The following is a 20,172-nucleotide window of genomic DNA, read 5'->3' as shown; positions in this document are numbered from 1 at the left end:
CGCGGCGCGTGTGCGCGCGGGACAGCCGAGCGCCTCGCTGTGGCGTCGCAGCTGCCCCGGGCGCAGAGTCCACCACCTTACCTCCGTCGGGCGTCCCGCGGCCTCACGGCTCCCGCGGTCTCACGGGTCTCACCCCCCGCTTCATAGACGGGACACCGAGGCATGGGACGACAGCTCCCTCGTTCGAGGTGACACAGGCACAGCCCGCGAGGGGCGGCACCCGATCCTGGCCGAGGGACCGCGGCGCCGAGTGCACCGGCGTGGCGGGGCTGGCGGGGCTCGGGCCGCCCCACGGTAAGGCGGGGTTCCGCGCGCCCCGCGCCCACCCCACCCCCGCGCCCTCGGGCCGGAGCGGGTACCCCCGACGGCAGCGAGCGCGACACGTGCGCCCCGGAGCTCCTGGGCTGCTCGGTCCGCGCCGCCTCTGGCCCCCGCCCGCGGACCGCCAAGCGCGGTGAGTGACCCATGGCCCGGGTGGGGCGGGGTGCCGGGGATCCCAGGACGCGGCTTCGGTGCCTCGCTTTCCCCGGGGGGCGGGGGGGAGGCTTGGATGGCCGCCTCGCCTCCTTGCGGTCCCTACCCTCGGCAGCCTGTGCTCACTCGGGGGTGCTGCTGGGCTGGGGGGTGGCCAACCCCAGGGGAGGGGCTGCAAAGACTGCACCTCCGAGGCGCCCTCGGGGCCGGGTGTGGGTGGTGGGCACGGGAGGCAGGGAGGGAGTGGGGTCCGGAAGGGAAAGGGTAAGTGGTCTTGGCCCAGGCCCTGGAGCGTGACTCAGGGCTGGAAAAGGGACCGGCGTGAGTAAACGTGGGAAGGATCCAGCTGGGGTGGCCTAGTGTGCCATGGGGGGCCCGTCCCCCTATCCCGCAGCGCTGCCCGGTGGCCTCTGTACACGAACCTGGAGCCCCTCCTGGCCGGTTAAAACAGGGTGCTCTGGGGAAAGCTTCAGCTTTCTCACCTGTTGGGCGACTCCAAAATATACATTTCGTAAGCCTTTATGTAAGGGAACAACTAGATTCTCGTCTGACAAATAGCAAGCCGAAAGCCTGCAAAAAGAAGTTTTTCTGGTATGTCTAAAAAAGGAGGCAAGATTAGTTTTTTTTATTTTTTGAAATCTGGGTAATTGTTATAATCCTCTATTTCCGCGCGTGTGTCTTGTGTAGATGAAAATCTTCATTGATTTTGTGAATGTTCCCGTTGTACAGATGTGGAAACTTGGCCTATTTTCATACAGAGAGTGAGTTACAGGTTTCTGGCGCCAAATTCTGTGCTCCTTCTGTTTGCATTTCTGGTTCTTAACAATTCTTTTTCACCTCCGCTGAGGAAACGAACACTAGATTCTCATTCTTCAGTGGCAAGGAATGGTACAGCAGCCTATTTCTCTGTCCCACAAGTATCTGAAGGACCCTGGTGACTTCGAGCTGACATGCTCCTCCCCTGTTTTAGTGTGAAGCCTCAATTTATTACAGTCGGTTTGTCAGGCGCGGTAGGCTGTAGCGTTTGCAACAGGCTCTTTAGCGTGTCATACTTTCCTAGAGTGTCGTGGTGGTTACATGGGATGATAAGTTGCCAAACTTTGGCAAGCTCTAAATGCCCTCTGTATTCATTATGTGTTCTAGTGTAAAAAAGAAAAAAAAAAATCCAAAACCACATGTAAATGATTTTTATGGGAAAACTCTATATATCTACAGTAGCTGTTGTGCATTGTTTTTCCATGTGGACTAATTTTTTTGTTACTTCACATACTTTGTTCTATGGAAAACTGTCATCTCTATAATTACTCTCACTGGGCTGCTCCTAACTTCTATGTATGAATTTGTGCAGACTGACCTGAAAAGAAAACCAAACCCCGAAAGTAGTCTTGTCCAGATCCCTTTGCCTTGGAAATTTTGTGATGCTCTTTGCTAGCGGTAAAAATGTTGTTGGTTTTTTTTTCTTCCAAATACGAGTACTTGCTAGCATCTAATATGTGCAAGGTACTGTGCTGGACACTGCCAGTGAATATAAGGAAATGTAAGACCAGTTCCTGTCCTGAAGAAGTTAAAGCTGTTTGGAAATTATAAGAACACTTCGTGTGTCATACATGTGAGGTGGTGTAAAGTCAGAAGATCTGGGATCTACTTTTAAACGGATTAATCTAGCCGTTTATGAGCCAGTTGAATGGTCAAAGTGGGAGGTCAAAAGCAAGGCCATGGAACTTAGTTTTAACAATGTCCTTGAAAAGTAAGTGATAGTGTCCATTTTCTTAAAATAATAGCAGTGCTAATATTTATTGAGCTCCTGCTATATGCCAGGCAGAGTGCTAAGGGCTTCACATTTAACCCCTACCACACTCTATCATAGGTGCTATTTTAATTCCCATTTTGCAGACGAGGAAACTCAGGCTGAGCTATGATGTGATTTGTGTCAGTTAGACCTGGCAGAGCTGAGGCCTGAATGTTCTGACCCAGCTGCACCAGGAAAGAGGCTTTCCTGGAAGCTGGGCTGGTTGGGAAACGTGGCTCATTCATCTCTGAGTGGATCACCATGTTGTATTAATATGGAGAGGCACTGGGCTTTCTGGGAATCAATGAGAGAGGTGAGTTTGTTCCTGCAAAATTTGAATGGGGAGTCAAAAAATAAAAATAAAAATGCAGATGGACCCAGCAGAACAGTAGTTCCAATTACAATTAATTTAAGTCTAAATTTACTTCTGATTTTTTTTTTTTTGTTATCATGGTCAACTTGCGAGTTCTCTACCTGTAAAATAGAGATACAAATAGATACTTCATATATATATATGTATATATTACACCAAATATAAACAACCAAGTTGTTTGCTCTGTATTGTGATCGTTGCTAAGTGTGTTAGTTAGATTCAGTTGTCAGCTTGGCCAGGTGAGCATTCCTAGTTCTGTTGCTGCAGACACAAGCCAATGGTACGTGAACCTCATCTGTTGCTAATTACATCTGCAGTTGGCTAGGAGGCGTGTCTGCTGCAATGAGTGACGTTTGACTTAATTGACTGGTGCTTAAATGAGAGTGTGCAATGTAGCACAGCTTAAGCAGCTCAGCATTCCTCATCTCAGCACTCGCAGCTCAGCCCAGGCCTTTGGAGATGCAGAAAGAAGTCACCCCGGAGAAAGTTTTTGGAACCCAAGGGCCTGGAGAGAAGACCAGCAGAGACCATCCTGTGCCTTCCACGTAAGAAAGAACCTCAGTGGAAAGTTAGCTGCCTTTCCTCTGAAGAACCAACAAAATAAATCCCCTTTCATTAAAGGCCAATCCGTCTCTGGTATGTTGCATTCAGGCAGCTAGCAAACTAGAACACTAAGTAAATACCCTTAAAAGATTATTGAGATGAGAATTCCGCATATGTTAGGATTAAAGGCAGAAGAAAGAGGAAGACGTTTAAATGTCAGGGAGAGATGCTGAGACGTGGGGTTGATAGAGGCTTTAGTTGAATTCCTAGTTTATATAAGAAACCTTAAGAAACACTGTGGGACAATAACCATTAGTTCTGTTTTTCTTCACCCTCCGGTGAAAAAAGACAGTTATCTTAAGACAATTGTGAAATTCCTGGAAAACTGTTAAAAATTATTGCAACGTAGTGCAATATGTTTAATGCCTTCTGAAAAGACTCAGGGTCGATGTTACAAGGTAAAGCAAAATGACAGGATTGAGCAGCACCCGGTGGTAACAATGCCCCCCCACCCCTGCCTACTGTCTACAGAGAGAGGAGACTTCAAGGTTGAGACATCAATGGGAAAGCTGTTTAAATAAACTAGGGAAGAAAAGTTACTGAAAAATATTTATTTTCTCAGTAAATGTTGATTTCCAATGAGAAAATGGAGGCTTGGAAATGTGAAGGTACTTGGCATGGTGAAGGTAGAAGTGGAAAGTCCAAGATGGTGACAAGTTATCTAGCTCCGGATACAGGACATGACCCTTCCCAATAGAAGGTAGTGTACTTCATCTATAATTCTTTGAAGGATACAGAGGGCGAAAATAGGAAAAGTTGGATTTTTGAGCTTTATTGAACAAGAGCCATGAAGTTTTAGGCTACTGGGAGATAATTAAGGAAAGAAAAGAGGAAATATAGCAAGTAGTATCTAGTTATTTGAAACATTGCTTGTTTCTTCAGGACTCCCTATGTGTCCTGTTTCTTCTAATTTCTCTCTCTCTCTCTCTCTCATTATGTTGGGAGAATGCTTGTTCAATTTATAGAATATTTTACAATACAAATGATTTGGGAAGAGGAATAAGATTCCCTAATGCATTTGACATGTGATTTGTCTACACGTATTTCAGGAGCCTGTATGTTATATCAACTGTGATAAATCTGAAAATAGGAATCAACACAATCTGAATTGCCAGAAAGAACATTTTAAAAAGCATAAAAGAAGAGAGAAAAAGATAAGGTGAACGATTTCTTTAAAAAACAATAAAAAGTTCTTTAAAAGGGAAAAGGGAAAACATATTTATTGAAAAGAATTTAAAAAAAAAAAGAAAAAGAAAAAGGAACAGAAGTTCAGAAGTCTTCTGAATTCAAGCCAGAGAAGAAATTTCCTGCAGTTTGGTGAAGCTGGAGAAGAACTAGCTACAGAAGTTTCCTAGGGAGATGAGAGAAAATTCAAGGGAGCCTACCTAAGACAGGAACACAGGTGTGTGTTGAATTGGCTTATGTGTTTGAGCTATTGGGTAGTAAGAAGAAAAACTGGAGGTTAATGTGTTATTCTCCTGCCCATTCCAGCCATTTTACATGGCAATGTGAAAGAGCTGAGTTGATGAATGGGGCCCAACAAACTAGCTCCTGTCCATGTTTTGGCTTATTAGATTTTTGACCAAATGGTAGACTTGGAAGGCAAAAGGGCATCAGGAGAATGTTCTTTCTCATGACGTGGGTCGTGAAAAACGATGGAGAAGAGAAGGTTGTCTCCAGTGTCTAAGCTGAGAGTGAGCTCCTTGGTGGCTTTGATTTTCCTTGTCGCTCTCCATAGTGAAATAGTTGATTAAATCACTAAAGATGGCTGTATATTGTTTGGACATCGGGTTTTGCTGTTGTTTCATCCTCTGTTGAAAGGTCATCAAAAATAAGGATTCAAGCTTCTGCATATTAAAGCATTAGGCATTATAAGTGCTTTACTAGATTGGTGTCATAAAGATTAATCAGCATCCTGCCTGGCACCTAGTGAGAGAACACCCCACTATAGCATTAGTCTTAGTGTTAGTGTTAGCATTAGCATTAGCATTAGTATTAATTGTGTGCAAATACTGTTGTTACTGAGCAAAAGCAATCTCTCATGTTGGAAGGAATGTTGGGTTAGAAATCAGGAGACATACTTTCTCATCTATCTGAATTCTGCCATTAATGTGACCTTGGCCAGGTCCCCTTTTTTTTCTCTTGGCTCCAGTTTACCCATCAGGAAACTGGGAAGGGTGGAATAGATGATCTACAAGCGGTTGTCTTTAAATAGATCCTTTCTGTCATGACCCTGATCATGACATGACTGTAAGTAACCTCGCCAGAATGCCAGACACAGAAAAAGAATTTTGAACCCTGCTTACGAAGTCATCTGACAGGCAGGCATTTGAAAAGTCAGCCAGCTTCACAATTCACGCAAAGCTGCGAGGCCTCTGAGAGGCTCTCTCCCCCTGAGGCAGGGATGCACCCTCCAGCCATCACTGGGTGGTTCTGTGGTGGCCCAGACAGAAATGACAGCTGTTGGGAGGGGAGGGGTGTGAAGGGTGTGGTAGTTGCTAGGTAATCTCGGAATTTCCCCTGATTTTTAAAAATTTCTTTGATTGCCTAACATAGGGCTTTTTTCTTTTTTTAACCTAGTCTAACAAAATGTACAATTCCAATACATGTGAAGTCATAAGTAATTTAGAAAAGAAATGCAAAAGCAGGATCCAGAAGGAGAAATGGGAACTGGCTTCAATGGGGTGTCTTCTCTGTTCTAGAGATTCTCATAGGTCCTCATCAGTGTCACGTTAATCTTCACAATAACTTTATCTTGGTATGTATCACCCACTGTATCCATTATACAGATGAAGAAATTGGTGTACCCATTATACAGATGAAGAAATGTGTTCTCACGGTTAATTACACCTGGTGGAACTGATACTCAGCAACCTTTTCTTTTCTACAGTACCACAGTGCCCCTTGCACTTAATGTGGTGCTACAGAAATTAATAATAATAAAATATGGAATGAGAAAGGTGACCCTGACTCGGTGAAATGATTGCCCCTGGAAGACAGCTTATTTGTTTTTTCCCAGTCCAGTGAAATATGATTTTGAAGGAGCAGCCTATCTTGGGCTCTTTTCTGGGGCAGTGGGAAAAGAGACTCACTGAAGGGCAGCTGTCACCTCTTCCCTCTTGCCAGTTGGTGTATTTCTGGTTCCGGTTTCTTCCTCAATCTGAGACATTGTTTTCACTCTCTGGAAATAGTCACAACTTGTGTGATGAGTCAATGACATCTTTGATTTTCTGATTCCAGGTACAGTTGTAGTTTTAATATTAACCCTCAAGGCAGCCTTACAAAGGATGTTTACAGTTGATAGGAGGTTTCATTTTATTGGAAGATACCTCGTTTACTCGAAGGTCTTTGAGGTTTGGTGTTTCTCATAAATGGAGAAGTTGTTTTTACCTCATATTCAGAGAAAATGAACAAGTTTGTGTTTGGATCAATGTCCTCTGTAAACTAAAATTTATTATCTATTTTATCTGAAATATATATATATATATATATATATATCCATTTTTAAAAATCCTTAGAGACCTTGGGGGAATGTTATAGCTTCATAAATTGCAAAGCACATAGAAAATTCCTATAAGAGAGTGCTGTGGACAGACATCTTTTGCAGTTAGGAAACAACAACCTATTTTATTCCTGTAATTATCTTCTGGTTCAATCCATCATTTCCTCTATGCCAGGACATTCCCGAGTTTATTGTAGCTACAATAAACCAAAATTTGATGCTGTAATAACAACACAGTGTAGCAGAAAAAGAGTTAACTATTTAAACTAAACTAGAAATAAAATAGAAAAACCATTTACATCTTATTCAGGTCAGCACATGTATTGCGTGTCCATCGTGTGCACCACTCACCAAACCAAGATGAACGTGGTTTGGCCCCTGCCCCTGAGGAGCTTGAAGGCCAGTGAAGGAGACAGAAAGATGCCTAAATAGATTCGTTCTATTTAATACAGCAAGTGCTAAGATAGGAATATGCCAGGATGCTAGGACAATACTGGTAAGAAGCTCCAGTCTTCTGCTCAGGTGAGGCTTCCTGAGATCTGGTATTTGTTTCCACCTTCATTGCTATGACTAGTCCACAACGCCATCATTTCTCACCTGGATCTTTGCAATTGCTTCCTTATTGATATTCTTACTTCCACTCTTGCCCCCATACACAGGGTCCAGAGTATTTTTTTTTCAATGTGATTTATATCTTGTAGCCCCCCATTGGTTTCCATTGGTTTCTCATGATTTAAGAGTCAAATTAAGCCTTCCTTCCATGGCAAACAAGCCCATGGTACATCTGGCCCCTGCCATCCTCTCTAATTTCATTTCGTTCTCCTGCCACACTGGCCTTATTTCTGTGCCTTACCCAAGCTTGTTCCTCTGCCTCCAGGCCTTGCACTCACCAATTCTCTTTCCGGAAAGCTCTTCCCCTAGTCTTCCCTTGCTTGGTGCCAACCTCAGCTCAAGCATCACTTCTAGAAACACCTTCATTGACCAGCTTCTCCATTCTCTGGTTCTTTCTCCCCTTATACTCTTTTATCATTATCTAAACTTGTTTTATATTTATATTATTGTTTTCTGTCTCTCTACTCTAGAATGTTAGTTCCATGAGAGCAGAAACTTTATCTTGTTGTCCACTGTATCCAAGCCCCCGGTACATAGTAGGTGCCATACTTAATGCATACTTGCTAAATGGATAACTGAATGAAAGATGGTGGAATTGTGAGCAAATAGATGACTAAGACTTAGCCAGTTTAAGAAGACTGGAAAGGTAGAGAGATACATGGACAAAGGCACAGAAGAATGAGTCATATAGGATGTGCAGGGAAGCTTTAAGCACCTCAACATTACTAGATGGTAGAGTGTCTACAGAGAGTGGCGCTGGAGGTGATAAAGACAATTAATTCACAAAGACTACTGTATACTATGACTTTGGACTTCATGATTTAGAGAGGGGAAGTGGTAGGTCAGATTCCACTTAGATTATTGTTTCTGAAACATAAAATACACAAGAAATACATTTTATATTACTTGTAAACTGAGAGCCATTCCAAACTTCTAGAGACTACCACGTTCCTTTGCTTGTAGACCCCTTCCTCTGTCTTCAGAGTCTGCAGTGGTGGGTGAGTCCTCACATCACATCTCTCTGACGCACTCATCTGCCTTCATCTTCCACTTTCAATAATTCATGTGATTCAATTGGGCCTATCATCCCAATTCAGGATAACTTTTCCATCTCAGCATCCTTAACGTGAACCACATCTGCAAAGCCCCTTTTGCCATGTAAGGTAACATAGTCATGAGTTCTGGGGGTTAGACCTCGCTGAAGGGTTTCATTTGGTGGCAGTGGGAGGTAATCTGATCTAATTTATGTTTTTAAGAGATATTCAGCTATATGAAAACGATTTAGGAAGGGGCAAGAATGGAATGAGAGAGACACATTAGATAGAATTGCAGTTGTCTGGGAGAGAGATGGCAGTGGTTTGGATTAGGGTGAGGATAGTAGAAATGGAGAGAAGTGGGTTATCTGTTATGCCGGTTTGAAACTGTTGTGTAACCCAGAAAAGCCATGCTCTTAAATCCTCATTCAATATTGCTGGGTGGGACCTTTTTTTATTATTTCCATGGAGATGTGACCCACCCAATTGTAGATGGTAACTTTTGATTAGGTAGATTCTCTGGAGATGTGCCTCCACCCCTTCGAGGGGGAGTTGCTTACTGGAGCCCTTTAGGAGGAAACCATTTTGGAAAGAGCTTTAGAGCAATGAGAACCAACAATGTAACATTGCACACATACATATCTTTGGGAATGGACTATAATCGCTGTTTATACTGCAGCCCTTTTGATGAAACAGTTGAAACTGTGCTAACCTCTCTTGCAGAAGAAACTTTTAGATTATTTAAACCATTGGATCTTTGACTTCAGCTTCAGAGTTCTGCCTCAGTGGGAGGATTCTCTTCCAGACTACATATCATATTTAAGAATTCGAACTCCAATAGTATTTCTAACGACTCTCAGAATTCCTCGTTAACAAAATTTGGATAATGTCAGTAACTATTACTACCATCTCTAGTAGTAGACAGTGTATTTTCTAAAAATCTTCTCCATTTTTCTAACAAGACAGCCTTCAAGACCACATTTGATGGCATTTTTTTTTCCTTAAAAGTGTTTGGCTATCTTAACTCTTTTTACTTCTTCCCATCACCAAGAATCAGTTCTCTCTCCTTGGTCCTCTGATAGCTCTAGCTTTCTTTATTTTAAGAATATCACATACCACATTGTACCATAGTTACTGGTATTTATTTCCTGTGTCAGACTCTGAAGCCCTCAAGGAAGAAACCACATCTTTTTATTTATCTTTTTAAAACACTCTTTCTAAACCCTCCACCTGGCACAGTTTGGGGCATGTAGTAGATAAATGACAGGTGTCTGAATGAATACGTGAATGGATGAACCAAAGGAGAAAATGTACTGGTATTTCAGTTGGTTGATATTTCAATCACATATTAAAGGAAGGCCTTATCTGCCAGTGTCCATATATGGATCATTATACCATTAAATGCTATACAGGGTACTAATGTTGTTGAGTAGCAAGCACTATGCTTTTATATAGATAACTTTTTTAAATCTCTACTCCTCTGCGAGGTAGGTTTCATTATTGCTATTTTCTGGAGGAAGAGACTGGGACTCAAAAAGTTTAAATAGCTCACCCACAGTCTCAAAGTTTTTAAACCTAGGTCTGCAGGACTCCAAAGCACATGCTTGTCCTCCAACGTTTTGCTGACCCGAAGCATCCTAACTGTGATGGGAACTGGGCGGTGGCTAAGATTTTCAATTTACTGGTTTAAAAGGTAATGTACATTTTTAGAAATAACAAACAAAATCTTAGTAAGAATGGAGAAAAATTAAACAATATTTTAAGCTCCTCTGAATCACTTTTTTCTTATCTTTTCTGAACGCATTGAATATGAATGCCTTTGTCTTCTTTTACAAGGAAGAATACAGAGGTATATTCCGGAGTTGACTATTCATGGCACATATTGTTAGAGGATATGCATCGACATTTATTTTTGTAATCATATGGCTGTTGATTCAAGCAAAAATAGGTAAGATATTTCTGTATGTTAATCAGTGGAAGGATTTGTGGTTTAAATTTTCAGTTACGTGTGAAATATACATTTCTGGTACATGTTTTCGTAGTTGCTCTTTTGTAGTCTGTCTTCTCTTGTTTAAGTGGATAAATTGGATTCAGTGTCTATAGTTAATATCTATTTTTATATTATTAAAATTTAATAATTTAAATTTTAAATTGCTTAAATTATTATGAATAGAATTAAATCATTAAAATTTAATAATATGATTAGCATATATTAATGTAAGAGTCCAGTCAGGTCATTTCCTTTCAATAAAGTGGCTGGGTAACCAGGCATCATGCATGTGTGTTTTGCATTACTGTGCATTTTAGCAGGCAGGTTTTCATGGGTGAATTCAATTATACCAAAATATTAATGGATGGGATTATTTTTACTATTTTCTTGGGAGCTTTTTCTTGACTTTCTGGCTCTTCAGGAACAGGAAAGAGGCTGAAGAAACAAAGAATAGACATATAAATGAGACAAGAGACAGGGAAACTCAGTTTTTGTCCTGAAAATTAAAATGAGAGCTTTTTATTTTAAATGAATTTTTAGTGTCGCCATCAATTGATTTAAATAACTTTTTATCAGTGCCTATCTAAAACAGTTGATCCAAGAAATCTTAAAATTCCTTAAAAAAAAAAAAAGATTTTCATTGAAGGCATTAGATCACATCTGAAATAATTCTGAGGTTCTTGCTATCAGCAGTTACTGAGTACCACCCCCAGCTGTTAATTTCTGAATAATTGTCATATCTATTAATATGAAGCTTCTGGAGGGTAAAAAAGACCTTGCTTTTAAATATGATTTAACAGTCTCTGGTGTATAGTAAACAGTATAGAAAACCCTTTTAAAAGAGGAATACGTTCACATAATTTCATTATCTGAATTGGGTAATTGTTTATCCAGCCAGATCTTACCTCTTATAGGAATACCAAAATATTGCATTTGAAAACGTAATTTCTGTCCTTGCTGCCAACAACAAACACACAAGAGCCTCTGAAGGTTTTTGCTTCATTATAAATAATGTTAAAGATTACACATACTTTATGCCACTAAGACTACTAGTAGGAGAAGGAATTATTCCTAAATCTGCCCTTAAAATTGGCAGTACCTTTTTAAAACTGGGCTTCTTGGTATGAGGATTAAAGTAAGCCTTATAAATTATAAATGGGGATGGAAACAAATGTGATTTGTTCTGGGAATAATATTCTGGGACCTCTTTCATGGTCTGGTGGATGATTTACATATAAAAGAAGCTGGTTTTTCCAGAAACTGTGTTCTCACATGTCCTTCCAACCCTATTTTTTCCATCACTTTCTTATTTATGGTATTGGTTATAGTATTTCTATTTTGAGAAGGATGTATATTTTAATTCAAATGCAGTTAATCTTTAGTATGATTGCCTTCTGTTCTTGTGATGTATCATCAGTACAGCCAGAGCAGTGTAGATTATCTATATTTCCATGATCTGTTGGGGTTAATATCACCCTACCTTTGGGTATTCCACAAATCCTCCATTTTCAATGAGTTCTTTATGTGCCAACTGCGTACTGCATTTGTGTCTTCTTATAGATGTGTGCAAGAGAGGAGAGGTTACTGTGAAGCCCTCCCGTGTAATTTCACTTGGATCAGCCATCAATATTTCGTGTTCCTTGAAGCCCAACCATGGCTGCTCACACTATTCCAGTTTGAACAGATTAATCCTCTACAAGGTCAACGAAAGTATCAGTTTCCACCGTGGCCGCTCTCTCAGTTCTCAAGTCACAGGTCTTCCCCTTGGTACAACCCTGTTTGTCTGCAAACTGGCCTGTAGCGGCAGTGACGAAGTTCAGATATGTGGAGCAGAGATCTTAGTTGGTGGTAAGTATTCCTTTCGAAATTCCTAAAAATTTGGTACTTTCAGTATCTGTGATGTGTTCAGAAGAAACTCAAATAGAGGTCAACGCTCTTTTGCTCCCATCACATGGGAGATGTTGTCTTGATGGTAACATGAGAACTTCAATGTGAGAAGTCCAGAAATTTGAGGAATTGGAGCTCATTGGGTAAATCTGTCGTCTGTCTGTCTCTCTCTCTCACTTTGTCCATTAAGGCCATTCATCCACTGTCCTTGGTTCTGATGGCAGGAAAATGGACCTCTGCAGAGTCTTCATGCCTTCTTGACATAATAAATTTGTTCAAAACTAAAACCTAAAAAAGACAAAAAGAGATGGGTCTTTCTTCTTTTGCATCCCAAGCTGAGTACCTCTCCCTTCTAATTTACTGCACAAAAAGCAGTTCTCGTGGTCCTCTTTGTTCCCTTCCAAAACCCTTACCCCTGACCACTTCTTATCGTACTTAACAGAAGTCAAGAGAACTATCTTTGTATTTACTATTTTTTCCCGAGTTCTCTAGAAAACTGAGGAAAATGAACATGCTAACACTTGTCACAGGCTCACTAGGAACATCCCCAGAAAGGGCTAATAGCAATACAGTGAGAGAGAGAGAAAATTTTATCTGTCTCTCATTGGTCAAAATTCACCCCACTGGGCCTCAGCTTCCCCATACTGCAGGTCCCTCCAGGCAGCTGCTGGAGGATTAGAGCTAAGATATCAGAGTTGACATCTGTAGCATGTGCCACAGAGTACAGGGTGATCCAGCAGCACACCTGCCTGCAGCAGCTTGCAGCCTGCAGCCTGCAGCCTGCAGCTTGCAACCTGCAACCTGCAGCCTTGCCGGTCTAGTCAGGCAAACCAGTGAGCATTAGATGGGCCCTACATCATCCCATGGTGCTTTGCACCTCTGTGTTTCCAGGGCAGCCTCCAGGGAGGCGAGAGGCATGAGGGGACCGAGAGGAGTTGCTGCAGGAGCCCAGCTTGTCAAGCTGCAAGAACAATGTCTCCTCTGTGAAGGCACTAGGATGAAACTCAATGAGACTCTTTCCAAGAAAGATGCAAGAGCTGGAAGCCTCTTCTCTGTGACCTTTTAGGACATGGCTGGTACCCAGCAGTTTTCCTGGAAGGCCACCAGAAGCATTGAGCAGAAAACCAAGGCCAAGCTAACTGGGAAGGGTGGGAGACAGGTGGAGAGGGGAGGTCTAAACCAGGTCCAGTCTGCCTCTCCAGATCAGGACCCCCTGTTCACACCATTCTGGGTCATGTACTCTCAGCTCAGACAGCCTGTGGTGAAAAGAAGAAGTATGGACTTTGAATCCCAACCCTGCCACTGGCAGTGTACCCTTGACAACTCAAATTCTCTGAGCCTCAGTTTCTCCATCTGTATTATGAAGGTACTAATACCTCATAAGGTGGTTGTAGTGATCAGATGACACTTTGTATGCAAGGTGCTTAACCTAACGCCAAGCACTTAGGAAGTGATAAGAGCTAGGATTGAAATTTCATCCAGGTTACTCTTTTCTTCATGTGTACTGCTTGCTGAGTGTCTGTGCATGTGTCCCATAAAAGAAAGTACAAGTATTCATTTAAACAAATGAATTTATTAAAAAAATGAATTTAAAAAATGCAACAATGGTTTTTACCTCCTTTGCTCTCAGAACACCTGAGATGATGCATCATCTGTTTTAGTTTGTTAGTGCTGCTAGAATGCAATCCACAAGAAATGGACTGGCTTTTAAAAAGGGGATTTATTTTGTTACAGATTTACTAATTTGGGAAGGCACAGGTGATATCTGCTGAGATTCTCTCCCAGCTTCTGGGTTCAAACAGCTTTCCCCCAGGATGGTTCCTTTGTGCATCTCCAAATGTCTGGGTCTGAGCCAGCTCTGAGCCATGAGCTAAGCTGTGCTGGGCTACTGAGCTCCGCTAGCCCTCTCTCTTTGGTCTTCTCCTTTTAAGCCTCCTGCTAGTTAAATTAAATGTTACTCATTACAGTAGGCACTCCCCTTGGTTGATCGCAGATGTAATCAGCCATAGATGAAATTCACATGCTGATGATTTAAGTCCACAGCAACAGAACAAATGGGCATCTCCACCTGGCCAAGTTGAAACTGAACCTAACTAGTACACCATCTTAATAGAGCAATGGTACATTTTAGTATAGGACATTCTCAGCTCTGTGATTTCATTTGCAGGTGTCTGCAGTGCTGTTGGCATTTTCTATTTTAGTAGACTGATGACAGCCTTGCCAGTCAGTGCCCTTGCAGTCACACGAGGCCAGTCCATCCATTTCACATCTGTAATGAGATACAGACTTGAAATTTGAATACTTCATTCTCCTTTTCAATTTTTATTTTCTATCCAGAGCAAGTAGATGCATTTATGACAGTTTACGGGATCCTGAGGTCTAGGGAGATGATGAAGAGAATCTGTCATGATGTGACTCAGTTGGGTAGTGCTGCCAGAATGTTGCCTGTGCAGCGTACATGAGTGGTAACCACACAATCAAATAACTGCTCTTCGAGCCAGTTTAGCAGCTTTGAGGTGAAGGACTGACTGGAAGCAACACCTTTTCTGCTCGTTATTTCAAGAAAGGACACAATGAATTTTGGTTTCATTCAGTGTAGTAAGTTCAATCCTATCTAGTGAGGGATTTTCCTTTTTGTAAAAAGTATATGCAGTGCCTTGGCATATACTGAGATTCAGAAAATGATGGCACCACATGTTTCTGAGAGTGAAGGTGAAAATGGGGCTAAAAACAACAGGTTTGTTTGAAGGTCTATTCAAAAAGCAGTTAGATTTTCAGATCCCCTTCCCAAATCTGTGTATCCAGGCAGTAGCTGCTCCCCACTCTGGCATAAGCCTGGAGGTTTGATATATGGAAAGGTAAAGGGAGAGTCTTCTGAACTAGAGGACACTAATCCGGTTAAGAGTGGCAGAACTATATGGAAAAGCTGAGAAAGTAAGAGGACATTGACATACAGCTCTCTTCCTCCAGTCAGCAACAGGAATGCTGGCAGGCAGACTGTACCCTTCCAACAGAGAATTGGAATATCTTTTCCTAGGAATCTGACCTGACCAAGAGAAAATATCTAAAACTATTCCTAAAAGGGGTCCCCCCAAAAAACTAGCCAGATCATCCTAGAGTGAAGCCCAGAGTCAGAAAATGACCCCCCACCAACTGACACACAACTTCAACCTAACTTAGCGCTCCATACCTGTATATGAGTGAGAATAAAGACTAAGGGAAATATCCAGCATGAAAGGCAGAAACCAGGTAAACAAAGCAAAAACAATCACATGGAACAAAGCAAATAAGCAAAGTAGAAGAAATAGAGAATGTTTAGGGAGAAGACAATGCTTTAAAAACAGAAGCTATCTTTAATAACTTTAGAGAGTTGAGTTAAAATATTGAGGGCAGAACAAGAATAGGAGGCTATAAAATGGAAACATTCAGAGATTAGAAAACATGTCCTCTGGAAAAAAAGAGATAACTAGAAATAAAAAACTTAACAGGTAGACATCTTGACAGAGGGCATACCCCTTATAGGCATACCCCTTAAAGATCAAGAGTTTAAACATACAGGGGATACAAAATAAAATTAGATAAAGGTCCCACTCACAAATAATAGGAATTTTTAGAAATAAAAAACAGAAGAAAGGAAATCATCAGAGATATAATTCAAGAAAATTTTCCCAAATCAAAGGACATGAGTTCCCAGGATGATGAATCCTCTGAGAACCCAGAAGAATGAATGAAAATAGACCCTTATTAGGTACATTTTTGTGAAAATTTGCAAAGAGAAGATTCTACAATCTTCCAAAAAAGAAAAGACAGGCAATATACAATGATTCAGGAATCAGAATGAAGTCGAGCTCCTGAGCAGCAACCTAGAATCTAAAAGACAGGAGAGCATCAGAATCCTGAATGAGAAATCTTTTCAACTTTTTATACCTGCCAAAGTATCAATCAACTGTGAGGGTAAAGACATTTTTTAGCACGCACAAAATATTTCCTCCATACCACTTTCCCAGAGAACCACCAGAGAATACCCTTGCCAACACCAATAGTTAAATCAAGAAAGGAGAAAGCATCGTATCTAAGAAACAGAAGACCCAACACAGGAAAAGGGGAAGGAGTCCACAGGATGCTAAGGCTGGGCAGTCTCAGGGTGCACAGGTGCTGTCGCCAACGAGAACAGGACTGGAGGGAGCGGGTAGGTGTCCTGACAGCAATATTCAGGTCAGTGGAGAAAATGACTCCCAGACTTTTAAAGGTGACTGGCATTGGAATGAGCTTCACCCTAAAAAAGCTAACTCATCTTCTCCAGAGGGAACAAGCAGGTGTTGGGTGTTCATCTGTCAGGGAGAAGAGTAGAATGTGGTGGGGGAAGGCTTGGATTCAAGTCAGAACTCGAGCCTTGATTCTGCCACTTGGTAGCTTGCGATATTGGGCAAGATGCTTATACTCTCTAAGTTCTACTTTCTCCTTTGATAAGCTGAGGTTAATAATAGTGTCTGCCTCATGGGGCTGCTAGGATGTTTAATTGAGAAAAACTATACATAAACCAGCATAGAGCTTGGCGGGTAGTAATTGTTTGCCTCATAGCTACTATTGTTATTATTGTTATTAGAAGAAACACATTCCTTGAAGGTAAATTTGAACTTGACAGACACTAAAATGCCTTCTGGTTCATCTGGGTATGGGGGACTGGGAACAAGTGTTGTCATCCTGTGAGAGGAATTATACTATGATTTAAATATCACCTGTGTGATATTTAAAATACAGTGTTTTGCTTTCTTTGTTTTTAAAGTTGTTCCAGAACAGCCTCAAAGCCTATCTTGCGTACAGAAAGGAGAGCACGGGACTGTGGTCTGCACCTGGAAGAGAGGAAGAGACACCCACCTGTACACTACGTATTCTTTACGGTCAGTGCAAGACTACATTTTGTTAGCTTTTTTGTAGGACTTCGGTCAGGTGACTTTTAGAAATATCCAACAGCTCTATTTTTTACCAAAGAGAAGACCAATAGACGCTTCTAGACAATTAGATGTTTAAAAAAGTATCTGCTTTGTTTCCTAATGCCTGCCTATGTTAAAAAAAAAAAAAAAAGAAAAGTATCTACTGTTCATCAATTATAAGGGCTTCATTCATCTAAAATGTGAGGGCTGATATCTTAAAATAATTCAGAATGATTTTCAGGGGATCCAAGGCTGGGCATTCTTCCCTGCTCTGCTGGGAAAAGCAAGCTGTGTGAATCCTTCTCCTCTTCTGCAGTCACAGACTCTTGGAGTCATGCTGTGTAAATCGACTCTTCCTTGAGGTAGCTTTCTGTCAGCTTTGGAGGACTTTCTTTTTATAGCACCTTTTCCTGACTTGAAAATCCTCAAGGGGAGGGGGTCTGGGAGGTTCTGTTCCTTGACGTTGATTCCATGATTTCATCCCAGAGATCCAGCTGGTTTCTTCTATGTGGCCCCCATGCTTCAGTGAGCAAGAGTCACATCCGATCACTGCTGTAATGCTGTAATGTAATCAGCTCTGTGCAGTTGATGTCAAGGTAGCCTTTGGCCAAGGATTGGAGTTGTCCTGAGGAACCAATATGGCAGCCAGGTTTTTGGGCATTCAAGCATTGGAGGTGGTATGGTTATATTTATGGCCAAAGAGTACAGATAGTCCTACAGTGTTTCCCCTGATGATAAGACTGACTTTAAAAAACTGTTTAGAATTTGAAATGTTTGAACACTTTGCTCTTTTGTACTAAAAGGGGAAAGTAGTACATAAAGCATCTTGCTAAACATACTTGTCTTTTATTTACAGGTTAAATGGGCCAAAAAATTTAACTTGGCAGAAACAGTGTGATAATCCTTATTGTGACCATTTGGACCTTGGAATAAATCTAACCCCTGAATCACCTGAATCCAATTACACAGCCAAGATTACTGCCACCAATAGACTTGGAAGCTCTTCATTTCCATCCACATTCACGTTCATGGACATATGTACGCTTTATTTCACTTTTTATAGGTGTCATTCATTGGCCCATGAAATTTGTTTTTTGAAACACTCAGATCTTATGTATGTGGTTGTTTCAAGGAGGGCAATAGTTGATGGAAAGTGCCCAAAGGGCAAAGGAAAAGGATAGAACTTACTTTTGTGCATGTAAAAGGGCACATGGAACCTAGAACTACATAAAGATGGCTGCTAACAATGGGTTATTTGTTATCTCTCTTGTGTAGGAAGGTGAGCCTGTAGCTTCAGGTCCCATGAGGGCACCAGCTGCCCATGATACCACCTAACTGAAGATAGGGTCCTGTGAGGTCCTTCAATAAAGCTCCCAGGCCCTTCTTGATGGAGCTGTCTTTCTATCCATGGCTACTCTCACTGTCCTGAGATGGCCTTGTGTGCTGGCCAGGCTAGAGCAGCTAGGTATAAATTATAAGTAAAATGTACCCAGGTATGAGTGCATCTTGCTCTTGGAATATTTATTTCCACCCGTTTTATCATCTTGGGAGCTGGAGTGGTCCAGATGCAGCACGTTTCTGAGCAAACACAATGGCCCAGCTGAATCAGAGCCAACCCAGGCATCACTGAGTTCTGACCACCCCAGGTAGAACTGGGTTTCTGGCTTCTCCCCTGCCTTGAATTCCACCTTCATGTTATGTGTCTATCTTTTCTCTTCCCACTCCACCTCTTTGCATGTATGCTGCTAACTTTGTGAGTATGAATATAGGCACTGGTTATGCACTTTCCTACCGCCATACTTCTCCCCACCCTACCTTCCATCTCTTTACATGGACCATTCATCTCCAGGTCATCTTCTTTCCCCTTTATTCTTTATTCCTTTTTTCCTTTGTCCCTTTCCTGTGACTTTTCCTACCAACATTCCTTCTCCTCCTGAGGTGCTCACCCCCCAGCTACCTCTGCCTTCTTAGCCCTTGGAGTCTTTCAGGTGTGGCACATTGGTTTTCTCTTAAGTCATTGATTGGATTAAATGAAGTTGACACCATCACTGATGTCGTAAGAGTTCATTTGGTAAAAAATGAGGGAGGATTAAGGGGAATTATTTTAATGATTTAGAAGTGGATCTAACTTTTCCTTCTTTGAAAGTCCAGGGGCTTCTCTCTTGTATATTTTAGTAAATTTGGTGATTGTGCATGTTAGAAATTACTTGTTCAGCTCTTTATCACTCATATAAATACGAGGCAATTTCCAAGCGTTGAGCCTGAATCACACTTTTTTGTTTGTCCTGGTTCCTAGTGAGGCCTCTTGCTCCCTGGGACGTCAGAATCACATTTGTAAATGCTTCTGTGAGCAGATGTACCCTTTGGTGGAAGGACGAGGAGCTGGTGCTGCTTAATCGACTCAGATATCGGTCCAGTGACGGCAAGACCTGGAATATGGTAATGGTCTTCAGAGAGAAGGAGAAGACAGTGGGAAGGGCTTCCTGTCTCACTAGACAGACCTCTATCTTTTCATACCAGAAAATATGGAGTTTAAAAATATTTAGCCCAAAAGTACATACTTGTGATATTTCAGAAAGACTTGTATACCTCTGTTTATTAAGAAATATCTTGAATTTTGAGCACTAATTCTGAAAGTTTTTAAACCACATGTTTCTGTAAATCAAATCACACGTTTATTCTAGTAAAATTTTGTTTTTCTATGTTTTACTGCCCCCTTCCATTTATTACTTTTTACCAATATTTTAACATATTAGAAAAAGAAATATAAGGGAATGTCTATACAGGCTTATATGGAATAGAATATTCCAAAGCAAAAGCATCACAATTTGATAGACTATTAGTCATTACATTTTCAGTAATAAAAATATAAGATTATGATTCTTTCTAGTATTTTTATAATAGGTATTATTTTATAATAATAACAAAGGATAAGTTTCACATATAGCTGATACTCAAGAGAGATACAAGCAAT

At 41.3% G+C, this 20,172-nt stretch overlaps 1 protein-coding gene across 2 annotated transcripts in view; it reads left to right on the top strand.

Moving 5' to 3' along the window:
* The first annotated feature begins 564 nt into the window (after positions 1-564).
* IL12RB2 (interleukin 12 receptor subunit beta 2) overlaps positions 565-20,172 on the top strand; it is an 81,587-nt gene continuing 61,979 nt past the window's right edge. Inside the window, exons 1-6 of one of the 2 annotated variants that reach the window (XM_077120651.1) lie at positions 565-4,641; positions 10,224-10,335; positions 11,938-12,225; positions 17,051-17,165; positions 18,055-18,236; positions 19,495-19,637. In XM_077120651.1, coding sequence (XP_076976766.1) covers positions 10,260-10,335; positions 11,938-12,225; positions 17,051-17,165; positions 18,055-18,236; positions 19,495-19,637 — 804 coding nt within the window. In that variant the 5' untranslated portion in view covers positions 565-4,641; positions 10,224-10,259. Of the gene's footprint in view, positions 10,336-11,937; positions 12,226-17,050; positions 17,166-18,054; positions 18,237-19,494; positions 19,638-20,172 lie in introns of both variants that reach the window. The other variant, XM_077120650.1, reaches the window with a different exon arrangement.

Source organism: Tamandua tetradactyla, chromosome 11 (assembly GCF_023851605.1).
Source record: "Tamandua tetradactyla isolate mTamTet1 chromosome 11, mTamTet1.pri, whole genome shotgun sequence".
Classification (NCBI taxonomy): domain Eukaryota; kingdom Metazoa; phylum Chordata; class Mammalia; order Pilosa; family Myrmecophagidae; genus Tamandua; species Tamandua tetradactyla.
The sequence above is the reverse complement of the archived record's forward strand: the minus strand, read 5'-3'. Positions and strand labels throughout refer to the sequence as shown.